At 42.6% G+C, this 17,142-nt stretch overlaps 1 protein-coding gene across 1 annotated transcript in view; it reads left to right on the top strand.

Moving 5' to 3' along the window:
* Ppme1 (protein phosphatase methylesterase 1) overlaps positions 1-9,111 on the top strand; it is a 58,661-nt gene extending 49,550 nt beyond the window's left edge. The window contains exons 10-14 of the mRNA XM_076846647.2: positions 1,254-1,383; positions 2,460-2,504; positions 5,734-5,798; positions 6,420-6,487; positions 7,934-9,111. Coding sequence (XP_076702762.1) covers positions 1,254-1,383; positions 2,460-2,504; positions 5,734-5,798; positions 6,420-6,487; positions 7,934-7,952 — 327 coding nt within the window. The 3' untranslated portion in view covers positions 7,953-9,111. The remainder of the gene's footprint in view (positions 1-1,253; positions 1,384-2,459; positions 2,505-5,733; positions 5,799-6,419; positions 6,488-7,933) is intronic.
* Positions 9,112-17,142: the final 8,031 nt, after the last annotated feature.

Here is a 17,142-nt window from a genome sequence, read left to right as displayed (position 1 = left end):
AAGGTCATTTGAAATCACGTACACACACACACACAGGTTTATTTCTGGGTTCTCTGTTTCCTTGGTCTATTTTTCTTCATGTCAGTATCAAACTTAATAGCTTTGTAATGGTTTGAAATCAGGGAATGTGAGTCCTCCAATTTCATTGTTTTTGTTTGTTTGTTAAGAAGATCCTCAAAAAAAAGTCACTGGGCTTTTGATAGGGATTACATCAACTCTATAGGTCACTTAGGGTATGGACATCTTAAACATCCAGTGATTTTTTTTTTCTTTAATATGTTTTGTTATTATCTCGTGTTTCCTTTAAGATATTCATATTGTGGTTAGTGCAGTATCCCAATTATTTATTCCCATTATATTTCACCTATTTCAGTAATGCAAAAAAGTAAAAAAAAAAAAAAAAAAAAAAAAAAAAACGCAATAAAATAGAAACATTTATTTGTTTAGCTAATACTTGATTGTATACCAAGTGCCATTCACTTTCCAACTGTCAAGATAAAACATGTTGACATGTTTTCATATTTGTGTCATATTTCTCTTTTGAATTACTTCTGCAGGAACAGTATCTCATTATCATAAATCAAAATATGAGGAAAAAAATACTTTACCAACAAAATCAACCTATTTTCAATTTTATCATCTGTTTTTTTCACCTAAGCACATCACTTTTTTCCAGCAGTAATTCTAACCTAAATGACATGTAACAGTCCATTTCTTTCACTTAATACTATAAACATTTTTTTATCCTACAGTGTGGTATTTGTAATTATTCTTTTGATGATATATTCTTTTTCCAACTGAGTATAAGAAAAGTTTGATCTTGGCTTTACAATTTACCAGTTTGTGATCTTATAAGTTACCTGTATCATTAAAGCTAATAAAAATAGCTGGGCATGGTGGCATGTGTCTGTAGTCCTGCTACTCAAGAGGCTGAGGCAGGTGGATCATGTGAGCCTAGGAGTTTAGAGCCAACCTAGGTAACACAATAATACTTCATCTCTTTAAAAAAAGAAAGAAAAGAAAAAAAAAACTAATAGAATTAAAAAAGAAAACTTTGGAATATCTAAAAATGGAAATTTCAATAACCTGTGTAAGATTACCATAGGATTAAGTGTTTAATAAAATGCCTGGAATTCAGTAGGTCCTTAGTAAGTGCTAGTTTCCTTCCCTTTCCTTTTCTCAGGGACCTAGTTTTTATCCTATTCCTCCAGGGGTGGCCCTCAGAGACTCAGAATTTGCTCTTATTCCTCCAGACCAAGAAAGACCATCCATATACCTGGAGAATTGAACTGGCAAAAACAGAAAAATACTGGGATGGCTGGTTTCGAGGCTTATCCAATCTCTTCCTTAGTTGTCCTATTCCTAAATTGCTGCTCTTGGCTGGTAAGTACATACATGTGTGTGTGTGTGTGTGTGTGTGTGTGTGTGTGTGTGTGTGAACTTAGCTGCAGTAACAAAATATCATAGATTGGGTACACAACAGATAGGTATTTTTTTCACAGTTTGATAAGCTGAAAGTCTGACATCAGGGTACCAGTAAGATTGGACTCTGATAATGGTGCCCTTCCTGGTTTGCAGATCATTGCCTTCTCTGTGTGTTCTTATGTGGACCAGAGAAAGAAAGAACGAGCTCTCTGGTGTCTCTCTTATAAGGACACTAATCCTTTTGTATCAGAGCCCCACACTTTTGGCCTCACTTAACCATGATTACTTCCTATAGGTCCTAGCTTCAAATACAGTTACATTGGAGGTTAAGGGCTCAACATGAATTTTGGGAAACAATTAAGTCCATAATAGTATATTGTCACCTGGGTATAACCTTTTTAAAACTATTAACCAAAGTTAATCTTCTGTGCCCTTTCTCCTCTCCATATCCCAATTCCTACACCTAACTAAGAATATGTATCTATTGGGATGTCCTGCTTTGGACCTGACTTTTGTACCTGATTAAGATCTGTTCCCCCTAGAGCTATATACCGTGGTGTAAGGATAGCCTGACTGTTTATGAGAATCAAAACAGTAAAACCTTGTTTCCAGAATCCACTTTAAATGAGCAAAATGATTGTAGGGAAATCTCAAACCTGGAAAGTTTTATCTGGTAAAACTATACCATCTTGAATTTAGGATCAGCATTAATGTGAATTAAGAATGTTATGTTTGGGCTGGGGATGTGGCTCAAGGGGTAGCGCGCTCGCCTGGCATGTGTGCGGCCTGGGTTCGATCCTCAGCACCACATACAAACAAAGATGTTGTGTCTGCCGAGAACTAAAAAAAAATAAATATTAAAAAATTTTTCTCTCACTCTCTCTCTCTCATTCTCTCTCTCTCACTCTTTCTTAAAAAAAAAATGTCATGTTTACAACTTTATCATAATTTTACTTAATATTGGAAAAGCAAAACCTGTTTCATGGGCTCTTTTCTGGAAAGCTACTTTTATTGATTCTCTTGTTTTGTTCTAGGTGTTGATAGGTTGGATAAAGATCTGACCATTGGCCAAATGCAGGGTAAGTTATCCACAAATTATACCCTTGGTCTCATTTTCTGAGGGCAGAGAAATAGGTAGTCATGTGGAAATTGATACTCTAAGATGATGAGGTACAATGGAAAGAACAGGAACTTTAGAGTAAGACCTACCTTTGACTTTTACCTCTACTTCCAACCCACCATATGATTATGGAGCAAGTGTTTCTCTTTTCTGAGCAATATTCCTCCCTCCTCTCCCCCCTACCTCTCTTTTTCATCTAAAAATGAGGATTATAAAACTATGTTTCAGAATTACAAGAATTAAAATGAGACCATGTGTTTGAAAATAATAAAGTACTACATAGGTAAGTAAAATTGTGGACAGAGATATTCTATATACTGATCAGTGCTTTTATTATTTTTAAATTTTTTTAGGAAGGGAAATATCCAAGATAATCCAGATACCAAAAGATCTAAAATCTATTTAGAAGATAGCATGGTGAGGTGGTGAAAGCAGATGCTCCAAAGCTGAGAGAAATGGGTTTTGAATATTGCTTTCCTAGTAATTGTTTTACCTGGAGCAAGTTACTTGACTTGTCTCAGCTTTGTTTTTTTTAATGAGTGAAGTGACAAAATTGATGGCAGTCTCAAAGGGATTGTGAAGTATAATGAGTAGGAAAGTGACAGATTGAGCATTGTGCACAGGTACAGGTGTGTTGGCCATATGGCATTGGAGACAGCAGGACCAATTTTGTAGAGTTTCTTGCTTTAATATGGGTAAAAGACCTGGTGAAAGTGAAGTCAAAAGACATTACATCTGGGGTGATGGGAAGAAGAGGTGCCAACTCCTAAACTACATGGATTCACGCTTAAGCAGATTCTGTTCTTAACCTTTCTTCTTAGTGTTACTAGTTTTGTGACCTCTGTGAATTGCCAACTTCTTTAATCCTGAGTTTCTCTATCTATAAAATGGAGATAATAATATATCCTAATACTTACTTACAAGATTGAAGTAAGAAAATGTGGGAGAAGTAAGATTCTGACTTATGATACTTTTCATTGTGTCTAGCAAACATAGTATATGTAATTTCTCATTAGATGCCCTCCTGTTTCTTCAGTATGGACTATCCAAGGCCACCTTCTCTTTAAGGAAAGTGTCTCATGAGTAGAGAGTAAATAAATGGCTAGGTTGAAGGATGTTCCATAGAACAAAGGAAAGTGGCTAAGTCTGCATAGATCCTAAGCTACAGCTTTCCCAGCACTGTGTTCAAACCCGTCAAATGTGTTATAGAATTCTAGAAATCTACCACTTATTCATGGTGCAACTTGGATTAATGAAAATATTCCCATTTCATAAAATAATTATGGGAATAATTGTGAGGATTAGTCATGAACATGTTAATTTATGTGTACCCAACCCAGTGTTATTAGTATATATGAGTTCTTCCTAGTTACTTATTTCCTATTCTCCCAAAGAGGAATGAAAAATACATCCATAGTTATCAGAGGCTAACCTCGTAGAAATGGTGTTGGGTCTAGTCATTGTTCAGAGATTCATTCATTTATCCACGATTTAAGCACCTACTCAGTGCCCCACTCCTGTGTTGGTATATAGAGCAAGTAATAATACTAGCTCCTGTTTTTGTGGAAATGACATGCCCTTGGGGAGGCAAGCATCAGTAGCATGTAATATATAACAAAGAGGGGCACCCACTGCTGAGTGTTTGGATACAAATGCATTAATAGTCGTACCTTAAAAGATTGAAAGGAGAGGCAGCTTGGCTGGAGCCCCAGAGGCAGCTTACTACAGGATGAGGGTCCTAAGCAGGGCTTTACCGAATGGAATAGTTTCAATTCATCCACTAATAAAGCAGCGTTATGCTGCAGTCTGGCTGGGCACAAAATAACCGAGCCGCCACAAAGCCTTGTAGGGTCAAACAGCAACTCTTCCCCCCCAACTCTTACCGGCACTCTACACACACTTCCCGGGAACACACTCCCTCCACCGGGCTCCGCGAGCCAGTTCTCCCGGAACCCTGCGAGAACTCAATGGGAACTCCAAAGTAGCAGGCGCAGGATCCCCCCTAATCCCAGAGCCACCCTATTGCCCCCAGAGCAGGGTGACCTTTCAACCATTCCCTCTGGCAAAATGCCAGGCGTCATTCTGACTAAACTGGCTTTCAACAGTGTTAGACAAGACACTTCATCCATCATGACCTCAGTTTCATGATCTCAAAACAGAATGTCAGTGTTTATCCTGTGTAATTTTATAGGATAGATTTGAGAATCTATTTTAAAAGTTGATAGAATAACAAAGAAAAAAAAATGGGTGGAACATGTTGAAAACTTTTTGAAACACTATGTAACTACGGTGAGAAGCACAAAATGTGGACCAGGACTTCCAGAGCTTATTATTTTGTAAATGAAAAGCTGAGCCACTGAGTCTGTTCATTATACCTGTGGGTGCCTTTGGTCTTGGTCACTTATCCTTTATCTCCTTAGGGACCTTCTTTATCAATGATCTCTATTCTTTCTCTCTCCCTCCTTCAATTTTGTCGGAGTTGGGATCAAATCTAGGGCCTCATACATACAAGGCAAACAATCTACCTTGAGTCCATCCCCAGCCATCTGTTCATTCTTTAATAGTTCCACATTAGTTGTGATCTTAGTGTTTCAAAGGACAGTGTTAAGAAAGTACTTAGTTCAGTGCCTGACACAAAAATACTCAAACAGTAACTTTTGTAATAATAAACATCAAAATTCTTAAATAGTCTACAAAATCCTTAATGTGGTCACTGCTTACCTCCAGAACCAAGCTTCCTGTTATTTCCAGGAATAAATACGACTTCAAGTTTTCCCTCCCTTGTGAAGGCTGTTCTTTCTGTACAGGAGCCTTCCCGTTGGATTGTGAAGCCCCTTTCCCATGCTCTCACAGCCCCAAGTGCCCGTTTTCATCATAGCAACTACATGCTCTATTTAAATATTGATTTTTGTGTTTTACTCCTCTACTAGACTATAAATCCTGTGAGGAAAGGATCTTTTTCCTGTGAGTCTTGCCCAAAGTAAATGCACATTAAATAGGTATAAAAGGGAAAATAATTGATCAGAGGTTACAATTACAGGTATTATATCATCATCAAAGACTTGGTCATTGGGTCTAAGAAGTTTGGGGGGGAAAGGTGCTATGTTCCTGAAATGGCCTGTGAAACTGCAGAGGTAGTAAGGAGAGGATAAGTCCCTGAGGTTGCCTGGCTTTGTTTTTTTCTCCAGGGAAGTTCCAGATGCAGGTTCTACCCCAGTGTGGCCACGCAGTCCATGAGGATGCACCCGACAAGGTGGGTCTGGTACAGAAAGACGTAAAAGGACAAAGTGTGAAAGTAACTTTGGATATCACAGAAGACAGGACAAGCCTCTTGAGTCTCAGCCTGCATTGCCCGCGGCAGCTGCTGTGGGTGGGGCCTGGGTAATGCACCAGCTCCCCAAACCTCTCCCTGGCAGATGCTTATGATCTGGGCTTTGTGGGTCTGAGCTGAGGAGCTGCTGCCACCCTACTATTTTATACAAGGGCCCTTGGTTAAGATCTCAAGTTCTCCTTCTCCATATACCTAAAAGCCAAATGGAAGAAGGGATCGTTGGAGTAGAAACTACATCCTAAACTCCAGTCACAATTAGGAATTAATATGGGCTTCTCCTTTGGGAAAAAGGTGCTTGTAACTCTGAAAAGCTGCTTGTAACAAGAAGCTCTCATTCTTCCTGAACTCTCTGGAGCCATCCCTGGCAAGGATGGTGCAGAGGAGTCTCCCATCCTGGGTTCTTTTGCTCTTAAGCTGCCCAGATTGATGGGACTGATGTGAGGACACCACCAAGCCTGACCAGCCAACAGATGCTCACAGGACTCCCAAGGCTAGCAACATTACTCACCTTCATATGACCTGGAATCTCTCTTCCTTTTTCAGGTAGCTGAAGCTGTTGCTACTTTCCTGATCCGGCACAGGTTTGCAGAGCCCATTGGTGGATTCCAGTGGTAAGGATATACAAGGGTTTATGAGCCCTGCGGTGCTGGCCAACCCAATACACAAGCATTTGCAGGGTTATCAGTACTCTGCTTTACCTCTGTTTTGTTTGGGTCACCATGCCCCTCCTTCCTCCTCCTCAACAAAGGGCACGGCATGTGTCTTTCTACAGAGCCACGTGGGTTGTTGGCATGCTATGGCCCAATGAGCTGTTGCTGAGACTGCAGTTGAGTCACACCTTGTCTCCCACCCCTCACTGTAGTGTGCATTTCTTCTTGAAGCACTCCTTCTTTGAGGAGTCTGGGATGGGAATTGGTCCTTATCTGGAGAAATTCTCTGTGTCTTCTCCTGCCCTACTACTAAGCAGAGCTGGGAAGGCCATTGGGGGAGTTTGAGCAGGATTTTTAGCCTCAGCATGGTTGATAACTGGGGGTAGGCAATTTTTTGTCATAGGGGGCTCTCCTCTACATTGAAGGATGTAACAGCATCCCTGCCTTTACTTGCCAAGTGGCATTAGTACTTCCTGTACACAGTTCTGACAATCAAAAATGCCTGCAGGTATTACAATATCTTTTAAGGGAGGCAAAAGTGAGAAAACCACTGGTCCAGAGGAAAAAAGGAGACCAGGCCTCTCATCCCAGGAAGTCCTTCATTGGGAGACTCAGTTGAACTCCATTGAGGAGGAGAGGCATGTTGACCTACACCAGTGGTTCAGGCCACTTCATGGACCTCCTAGTCTGTGCTGCAAAGGCCCTTGGTTCTGAGAGATCCAGTCAGCTTGATGAGTTACTCCTGCCATTGGAAAGCATCTTGTATTATTATTATTAGTAGTAGTGGTGGTAGTACTGGAGATTAGATTGAACCCAGGGGTACATTGTAACTGGGCTGCATCCTCAGTCTTTTTGTTTTATTTTATGACAGGGTCTTGCTAAGTTACTGAGGCTGGCCTTGAACTCTATCCTCCTGCCTTAGCCTTCCTAGTTGCTAGGATTACAGGTGTGCCTGGAAAGCTTGGAAAGCTTCTTCTTTTGATGAGGGTTCAGAGGAACCCTTACCCTCAGAAAGCTTGAAGAAATATTTTCTGCCTTAGACAACTTTGAACACCATAGCCTGGGAAATTATAGTGACAGGCAGAGAAAGTATCAGAGATGATGACAGGATGCTGTCACAAAAGTGACAGTCTTAGGCCATTCCACACATCTAGCAACTGATCATTGATGGACCCCAGGAATCAACAATAAATGCTTCATTTCTCTTAATGAATAGTTTTTGGGGACCCATGGTCAAATGAGCAGTACAGTGAGTGCAGACCCTGTGTCTAGCCCTGAGTGAAGCCATGAGAAAATGGGACAGATAATGCAAGGGCTTTGGTGGTGGTCGTAGGGAGGGAGACAGGTAAGTATGGGAGAAACTATTGGTAGTTACATTTGTTTCCCTTCTCTTTTTACTCTTGACAGTGTGTTTCCTGGCTGTTAGTGACCTGCTTTCCACCCCTCCCTCAACATTGAGCTCTGTTGTAAATACATCGCACCAGAGGCCACTGTGATGCCGCTGTCTCCTCCTCACCATCCTGCCCGGCCATGTGACACCGGCTCCCTATAGACGGGCATCCCCAGATGTACAAACCCTTTTATGTATTCCTGCCAAAAGCATTATTTTCCAGGGCCCTTGTTCAACACTGGCCTGCCCAGTCCAGGGTCCCCAGCTTTTACCCCTTCCCTGTATAGGGGTAGCCTCTGCCTGTTCTCCCTGCCTTGCCTTCGGAGAATACCCATTCCTGGCATCATGCAATGCACCTGGGCCTAGATGTCTCTTCAGGCTCAGGGACCTCCATTCTCTGATTATTCTTGGCATGGTCCTGCCCTACCTAATGGGATGGACAATGCACAGGGTGGTCCTTATTTTTCCCCTAATACCAGTCAGGTACCTTTTTATCCCAGTCTTCTAAGTTCAGAAGACCCAGAGAAGCCAGGATTCCAGCCTTAGGTACAGGGAGGGGTGGTGGATAGGTAGCAAGCATCACAAGAAACCAGCCTGAAAATCAGGTACAGCCAGTCCAAGCACATGGCCTCCCATCTGGGTGAGCCCACTGTCCCACTCCCACATGTCTGGGCACCTGCCCTGGGCTGAGGCCAGGCTGCTCCAGGGGCCTCGAGCCCTCACCTGACAATGAGCAACCCAGGTTAAATACAGCCCATGCACAAAGCCATAGGCTAAAACCTGTGGAATTGTTTTTAATAATTGAATTTAGCCATTTTCATAGTTGGTTCTGGAGGTGTGCAGAATGCCCACTTGCCTCTTCTAGGCCCACAGCTTCTCGTTGCCATTTGTGGTTTCCAAGCCACTCTACATAGAAACATTACAACCTAGCATCCCCAGTCTTTGCCCTCGTCCAGCTGCCTCATCCCCAGCACCGCAGCCTCCCCCTGCTGCCCAGGCACGCCATTTCCAAGGGCAGGGAGGGGCAGTCTCCTAAAGCCCATCTTTTCTGTGACTGTCTAGGTGATGTGTAGCCCCCTGCACCTTTCACCCAACAACTTCCTATCCCTGTCCTGCTGCAGGTCCAGAATCTGGGACCTACTTTGTTTGTTATTTATGACCTTGTTTAAAGAAAATAAATATCTCCCAACCTTTATGCATCTCTGTGGAGTTGTCCTTATTTCTGCTAATCTGGGGGAAGAGGTACAGTTCATTGAATTTAGTTGTTACAGAAATCCAAAAACCACTTTTCCTGTAGCCTGTGAGTATTTGTGCTCTTCTTGCTCCCCAGATCAAAATACCTACTGGGTGGACAGAGCCAGTCTCTACTATAGCCAAGGGAACCTGGATTCCAGTCCCATTTCTTTTACTGCCTACATAGCCTCAGTCATTCATGGCTTCACTTTTGCCAATATTCAAACTTAAGCACAACCTAGATGTCTCCTGAATTCTAACCCTTAGATGCCTTAGGTCTCTTCCAGAAGACCAAGAGCATCTTCATATTCACCACTTCTAACACTGTCCTCATCTTCTTTCTCAAATTTGCCTTCTGTCTTTCCTAACACAGTAAGAGATAGCTACAATCAAGTCTTCAGTGGTCCAGACCCCCTACACTGTTCTCTCACACCCATATCCAGTCTGCCACCACATCTGTCTACTCCCTCTTCTCTGTCCCTCTTTTCCATTTCACAGCCACTCCCTAGCCTAGGCCTCATCAACTATGAACCAGGTCACTAGTAGGCTTGCCAGTTTCCTGCCACAACCCCTCCCTCCTTCGGTCATCCTCCACATGCTATTGGAGTCATCTTTCTAGTAGGCTTCAAAGCCAGCTGCCTAAATGAGAACCCACGGCCTGCCTACTAATAGCTATGCTGTAGTTTCCTTGTCTAGAAAATGAAGATAAATAGCACTTGGCATACAGGGTCTTAGCGATTATATGTGTTAATAATAGGTTAACTGAAGAAAATAAAATATATTAACCAGCTCTCTCAGTAATAGAACATGGTAGGCAATAAATAGTTCCTATTATGTGACACCTTTATTATACTTAAAACTGTCTTTACTCAAGAGTGGCCCATGAGCCACAAGCACCAGTTCACCTGGAGTCTTATAGGTTTTGTTCCCACCCAGATCTATTGAGTCAGAACTTATGTGTTTTAACAGGTACATTAATGTCAAAGAAGTTCTGGTTTAGATGTTCACTAAATATTTCTGAGTAAATCATGAGCTCCCTAGCAGAGGAAAGAAAGGCCTGCCTTCTTTGTGATCTGATTTCTCCCATCCATCCTGTGAAGTGCCTCTGCTGGGCTATTGCCCCTTGTCCACAGGGGGGCAGCATGATCACTTGTATGGCTTTCAGGAACACTGGCTTTTGTTCATCAGGCAAGTCAAAATAATTACTAAATTTGAGCATCATCTCATTTACTTGACACAACTTAATCCTCAGAGTAACCCTATGAGATAGGTGCTATTTATGTTCCTTTTACAAGTAGGGAGACAGGTCCAAATTCACCCAGCCCAGAAGTGACAGTGTCAGAATTCAAAGGTAGTTTTCACATCACCCTGTCTCCTGAATGATAGAAGGGACAGAAGTCCTATCGGCCCAGATACCTTACTTAAAAGAGGAGAAGGAGTGTGACCAGGGAAATGAGGCCTCTGTAGGCTTAGTGAATAGGGGCAGAGGCTGAATGGGATATTTGTTGAGCTTGTCAGGTACTTTGCTAAGCACTTACATCTCCATTCATGGTTATGTAGGTGTCCATCAAGCATAGGCATCACCATCCCTAATTCAAAGGCAAGAAAATAAACTCAGAGGTGTGAAATGTCTTGCCCACAGCCACGACTAGGGTGGCAGCATCTTTTGTCTTCTGACTCCAAGTCTACTGAACATTCACTATACCCCAGTGGAGAGGACCATTTGTATGTTCACTTACCATATCTTTCATGAGGACTGACTATGTGCTGGCCTTAACTGTGTCCTTACAGAGCATATAGATCAGCACATGTGGACTCAGAAAGGGAATCAGGGGTCCTGAATGAAGGATCACCACAGAGCCAGAAGAAGAATGTTTGGGTCCAACCAAAATCATTCTGTCACTAAAGTTCCAAGGGGAACTCCTTCCAAAAAAAGGAAGATAGGCATGTTTTGGAGGCAGACACATCTAATGCGGGAAGAGGATAATCTTGAGATTGAGAAGACTCAAAGACATAAGGGGAGCAGGCATTGCTTCTTGGTACTATATTCTTAAGATATTCTCCTGAGGACTTACTTGTTCTTTAAGTAAACCCAAGCCCTGATTCTGTGTCTAATGGCCAGTGGAACATTGGAGACAAAAAAGTTGAGGCCTTTAAAATGAATTTACAGTCTAGTGAGGCAATTTAGAAATAGTAACCACATTGAATAAAGTTTATAGGGGAGCAACTAAGCTCATCTGGAAACAGGCCTGGGACCATTCCACAGAAAAAGTGGCGTTTGAATTGAAACTTGAAACATCACAAGGTGGAGGTGAAGAGGCAGTCCATTTCAGATAGAGGGAACAACATAGATGAGCCGGGAAACTTGAAAGTCAGTCTTAAAACTGGTAGGAAGATTACTACAGCTGGGAGATGAGCCAGAAGAGGGGATGTAGGAATCAGGGCATAAAGACCTTGAGTGGGGAGTTTTCAGAAGTTACACTAAGCAGGGATGTCACAGGATCAGCTTTTTCTCTTTTTTTAAGGAAAGTTATCATGGTAATCTGTGTAGATGGATTGGTGGGTGCCAGACTATAGGCTGGGATATCAATAAACAGCAGTTATAGCAGTCCAGGTAAAAAGTTCAAACTGGGAAAAGGGCTACAGGGATGAGAGAAAGGGTCAGTCTGAATATTTTGGAGGTGAAATGAATAAAATCACTTGAATTTGGAGACAGGGAGCAGTAACTATTGAGTTGGATTCAGGGCCCTATCATCAGAACTGGGTTAGGGGGCTAAAAGATCAAGACTTAAGAAGAGGGACTACAAGAGCAGCAGAGGAGGACTGGGGTTGTGGCTCAGCGGTGGAATGCTCGCCTAGCACATGTGAAGCCTTAGGTTCAATCCTCAGCACCACATAAAAATAAATAAATAAATAAATAAAGGTATTGTGTTCAACTACAACTAAAAAATATTTAAAAAAAAAAAAAAAAAAAAGAGCAGCAGAGGAAGCAAAGGGCAGTCAGATTCTTCCCTACAGTGTTTGGTTTGCAACCTCAGAACCAACAAGCCACCCCCTCAGCTGCCAGAGTCAACGCATTTTCACTCTTGAGTCCACGACTCAACAAGTTACATAAACTCAAGAGGCGCCCTTATTCCTCGAACTGGCTTCCTCTCCCAAAAGTTTGCTAGAAAACCCTAGCTCATAGCCAGGCAGAACCTTGGAACCTGAGACTGGCCAAGTTGCCTCTCTCAGTTACCTGGGTAGTTACTGAGTGCTGGGGGAGAGTTTTTCTGATGATAAGTGATGCATTCACATATTGATAACTGCAAAAGCATAAGCTTAGACCCATATCACAGCCTATGCCATTTATGAAGCAGGCCTTCACCCTCTTTGAGACCTCACACTTCCTCTGTGAGGGGGAAGGCCAGGCAGAAGGAAGTGCCATCTTACAGATGAAGAAATGGCAGTTCTAAGGAAAGCCATTGCCCAAGCCACAGAGCACAATCTGGGCTATAGCTCAGGCCTCAACCCCAGACTTTTGTATACCTTATCAGTCCCAAGACACAACAGGAAGAGATGAGGGTGTAGCAGGTGTGTGGAGACATGCTTCCAGGTCAGTGCAGCCTCTTTCTTACTAGCCAGTGAACTTTGGCACATCACTTCTTTCAGAAATTCCTCATCCAAACACTGGGGTGATAATACCTAAACTCAAAGTGTTTGGAAGTTTAAATGTATAAAGGACATTTAAGTGTATGAAGGACAGTAGGCATGTGCTTCCCCTTGAAGTTAAGGTGAAAAGCAGTAAATTCCTGGATCTAAGACAATTTGTCCTCCATCCACATGGGCTGTCCTGGACAATGCAAAAATTAGAGGTGGACAATACAAAAATTAGAGGTACACAATGACATACCACTTCACACTTACAAAGATGCCTTAGTAAGTGTGATAACTGAAAAAGCATAAGCTTTTTTTTTTTTTTAGGGGATTATTCATCCTGAATGGAAAGAGGGTAAACCAAGGCAAAAGCCACTGTATTCAAGGTCCCTTGGATTTCTCCCTCTCCTTCCACTGGGTGGGGTTCTATTCAGTTGGTTCAGCTTGGTGTGCACTTGGGTGGGGCCTGAGCGCTGCCTTGTACTGGAAATCCTCCTCTGGCTCAGCAATGACCTTCTCTAACTTGAAAATTTTTATGGTAAAATATAATACTTATCATTTTAACCTTTTACAATTCAGTGACATGTAATTAACATTTGCAATGCTGTGCTACTACACATCACCACCATCTATACACAAAACTTTTTTTTTATCATCCCCAACAGAAACAATGTACCCATTAAACAATAACTCCTTCTTCCCTTCTCCCCCAGTACCTAAGAACCTACATTCTACTTTCTATATCTATGAGTTTGCCTATTCTAGGTACCTAGTATAAATGTAATCACATAATATACATCCTATGCTTATTTCACTAAGCATAATATTTTTAAGGTCCACCCATGTTGCAGCATTTATCAAAACTTCATTCCTTTTTGCAACTGAGTAATATTCTATTGTGTGCATGTACCAAACTTTGTTTATCTGCTCATCTGTTGATGGATTGCTTCCACCTTTTGGCTATTGTGAATAATGTTGCTTTGACCATCCGTGTACAGATACCTGTTCGAGTGATCGCTTCCAGTCTTACAGATATATACCTGGAGGTAGAACCCTGGGTTATATGTTATAGTTCTGTATTTAATGTGTATTTCTGTATTTAATGTTTTTGAGGAGCTGTCAAACTGGTTTCCACAGTGCCCGCACATTTCCACCAGCAAGGTGCAGTGGTTCCAGTTTCTCCAAACCTCACCAACACTTACTACTTTCCATTTTAAAAATGAAAGGCATCTTAGTAAGTGTGAAGTAGTATGTCATTGTGTACCTCTAATTTTTGCATTCTCCAAGACAGCCCATGTGGATGGAGGGCAAATGGCGCCACCCCAAGCAGAGCATCCACAGAGCACTTTAGAGTCAGGCACATGGACCAATACTGCAGCCCAGGCATTAGGGCTTCTCCGTCCCATAATTAAAAGAGACAGGGGGGCTGGAGCAGCTAGAAAGGGAAGAAGGGCCTCTCTAGCTCCAGGCACCAAAGGGTTCAATAGGCTTAGAGGATCATGTATAATTGATTGAGCAAAGCCAGCAGGATGACCTTGTTCCTTCCAGCAAAGTCAAAGGCATTTACTATTCCCTATTTTATTGCAGGAATCAAAACCAGATATTCTAGAATCCCAGAACCTGAGAAGCATTATAGGAGTTTTGAGGCTCGGTGGTGCCCCCTAGCAATCCACATATAATTTTAAAATATATATTTTTTTATACCAGGAATTGAATCCCAGGAATGCTCAACCACTAAGTCACATTCCCAACCCCCCTTTTTATATACCTTTATTTTATTTTTATGTGATGCTGAGGCTCAAACCCTGTGCCTCCCACAAGTGCTGTACCACTGAACTACAACCCCAGCCACTCCATATGTAATTTTTAAGACATGATTTGACCTAAGTTTTTATTTGAAAAATAGGGGGGAAATCTGTCTTCTAAAACCAAATTATAAGCTGGGTACAGTGAAGCACACCTGAAATCCCAGTTACTCAGAAGGCTGAGACAGGAGGATCGCAAGTTGGAGGCCAGTATCGGCAACTCAGCAGTCCCTATCTCAAAATAAAAAGTGCTGGGATATTATAGTTCAGTGGTAAAGTGCCCCTGGGCTCCATTTCCATTATCAAAACAAACAAAAAAATTACAGAACATAAATTTAGATAAAATCTTCTCTCCTGAGGTTATGTATCTGAATTTCCAGGACTAAAGAATAAAAAATTTGTTTCTTGGTGCTAGGAATGGAACCTAGAGTCCGTGCATGTGAGATGAGCACTCTACTGCTGAGCTACCCCATGCCCTCAGGACTAAAGAAAATTTTAGGTTTATCCTAGAAAAAAAAGATATGAATTTCTTAAGAGTTAGAGAACTGTTTATCTCAGAACTCATTACACACCAGTGAGTTAGGGCCAAAAACTCCCACACAGTCACACACACACACACACACACCTTTTTTCTTTAAGGTTCCAACCAAATGTTGCATGAGCCCCATCACAGGAAAGATCAGGTCCCTCATGACTTTTGTAGCATTTTGTTTCTCTTTTCACTTGTGGTTCACTAGCATGGTCACTGTTTTCACTATATAAGTCCATGTTTTTCACAAGTATTTCACTGGTATTGTCATTGAGGGTTTTCTCCTCTAGGAGCTCAAAGACAGAGACTGATCAGTCATCCCAGCATCTCCAGTCCCACAAAGGACCTGGTGCAGAGGTAACATCAGTCACGCTTAGTTGAATGAGTGACAGACCACACACTATTTGTCCTATTAAAACCCCATCGAGGGTTGGTACCACTGTTTGTCACTGTGCTCCTGGTGCTTTCCAAAGCACCTAGGGAGCCGTGGAAAGAGCAAGGGTCTCTGAACCAGAAAATCTGGCTTCTAGCCTTGGCTCTGACCCTGACACACTGAGATATGGGCAAGTCACTTCACCTTCCTGGGCCAGAGGAAGTAACTCTGCCCTCAGTCCCTATTAGATGGTAAGCGGATGAACAGGAGCTCTGGGGAGTATGATCTTGTAGTTATGCTCCATCTGAAAATGTGGTGAATTCTAAGCAAGGTAGAGATGCAGTTGTCTATGGGGAGCCATCTAAGCCATGCCCTTAAGCCCATGGCCAAAAAGACACCACCCAGCTATCGCAATGCTTAAATCTACCCTTAGCACCTCGTTCCTTTGAGATAATTTTTCATTTCTCCAGGTTTCTTATTTCAAATGCAAATAATTCCCTTGCAAGGACAGAGAAACTTTTTGTCACTCAAACCTTGGTGGAAACAGAGGGATTCTGTGCAAGAAATAAACATAAAGAGGGATGGACAGAGAGGAAAGAAACAGGCTTTTATTCCAAAGGGGGAGAAAACTATGAGAATTTCAAGGTGAGGAAGAGAAAGAAGTCCAGAGAGAAAGATCCTGGAGACAGCTGGTGGCGGAGACCTGCCTGGCTCCAGATGCTGTCTCTGCTCCCAGCTGTGTGAGCCCAGGAAATCTTACCTTTGAGCCCCACTTTCCTCTTTTGCCAAAAAGCTGACAATTGTTGAGAATAAGATATGGGACATTAAATAGCTTGCAGAGTGGGCACAAATGTTTGTTTCCTCCCCCTAACTCTTAGCTGATTCCATAATTCAGCTGTGTACACAGCAACCTGCAGGCAAATGTCCCTCCCCACCACACACATATCCTACATACAGGCTTCTTTGGCTTTTTCAGCTTGAGCAGCCAAGGTCCCCAAACAGGGGACTCTTTGAGACATGCCATGAAAGGGCAGTTTGTGCTGCTCCTGGCATTGCTGGACAGGAGTTCCCCAGGATCAACACCCTCTCACTTCCTCCTCCAGGACAGCTCTCCCTGCTCCCTTGTATGTGAAAGGGGGACGAGCAGGTAGCCCCTGCTCCCGCCTTCCAGTGGCACACAATCACTCTCAGTGAGTTCCTGGGGCTCCAACATGGAAGCCCTCTTGACCCTCTCTGGCCTCACCATCCTTAGGCTGAGCACCACGCTGTTTCCCACTTGATTGTACCCACTTATCTCTTGTTACATTCGGAGGTGTGCTACCTGTACCTGAAGGGCAACGAGCTGGGCACCTCCTCTTTTGGATTCTCATGAAGCAGCTAACATGGGGCTGCTCATCCAGTGGCCGCTCACTTGACATCTGCAGAACTGAAATGATTCATATGACGGGGCTCGTGACCAGCAGGCATCAGAGGCACAATGGATAGACTTTTTCAACCTGGGAAAGTGTTGGAAAACATATCTACAATTGTTGGCTTTGAGAAATATTACTGTCAATAGAAGCAAAGCACCAACAGCCAAAGGAACACCATCCAGACAGTGAAGGGCTGGTTAAGCTCTTTGGTGACAGAGAAATCTGGATTTGAATCCTT

The sequence above is a fragment of the Callospermophilus lateralis genome, chromosome 2 (genome assembly GCF_048772815.1).
Source record: "Callospermophilus lateralis isolate mCalLat2 chromosome 2, mCalLat2.hap1, whole genome shotgun sequence".
Classification (NCBI taxonomy): domain Eukaryota; kingdom Metazoa; phylum Chordata; class Mammalia; order Rodentia; family Sciuridae; genus Callospermophilus; species Callospermophilus lateralis.
The sequence above is the reverse complement of the archived record's forward strand: the minus strand, read 5'-3'. Positions and strand labels throughout refer to the sequence as shown.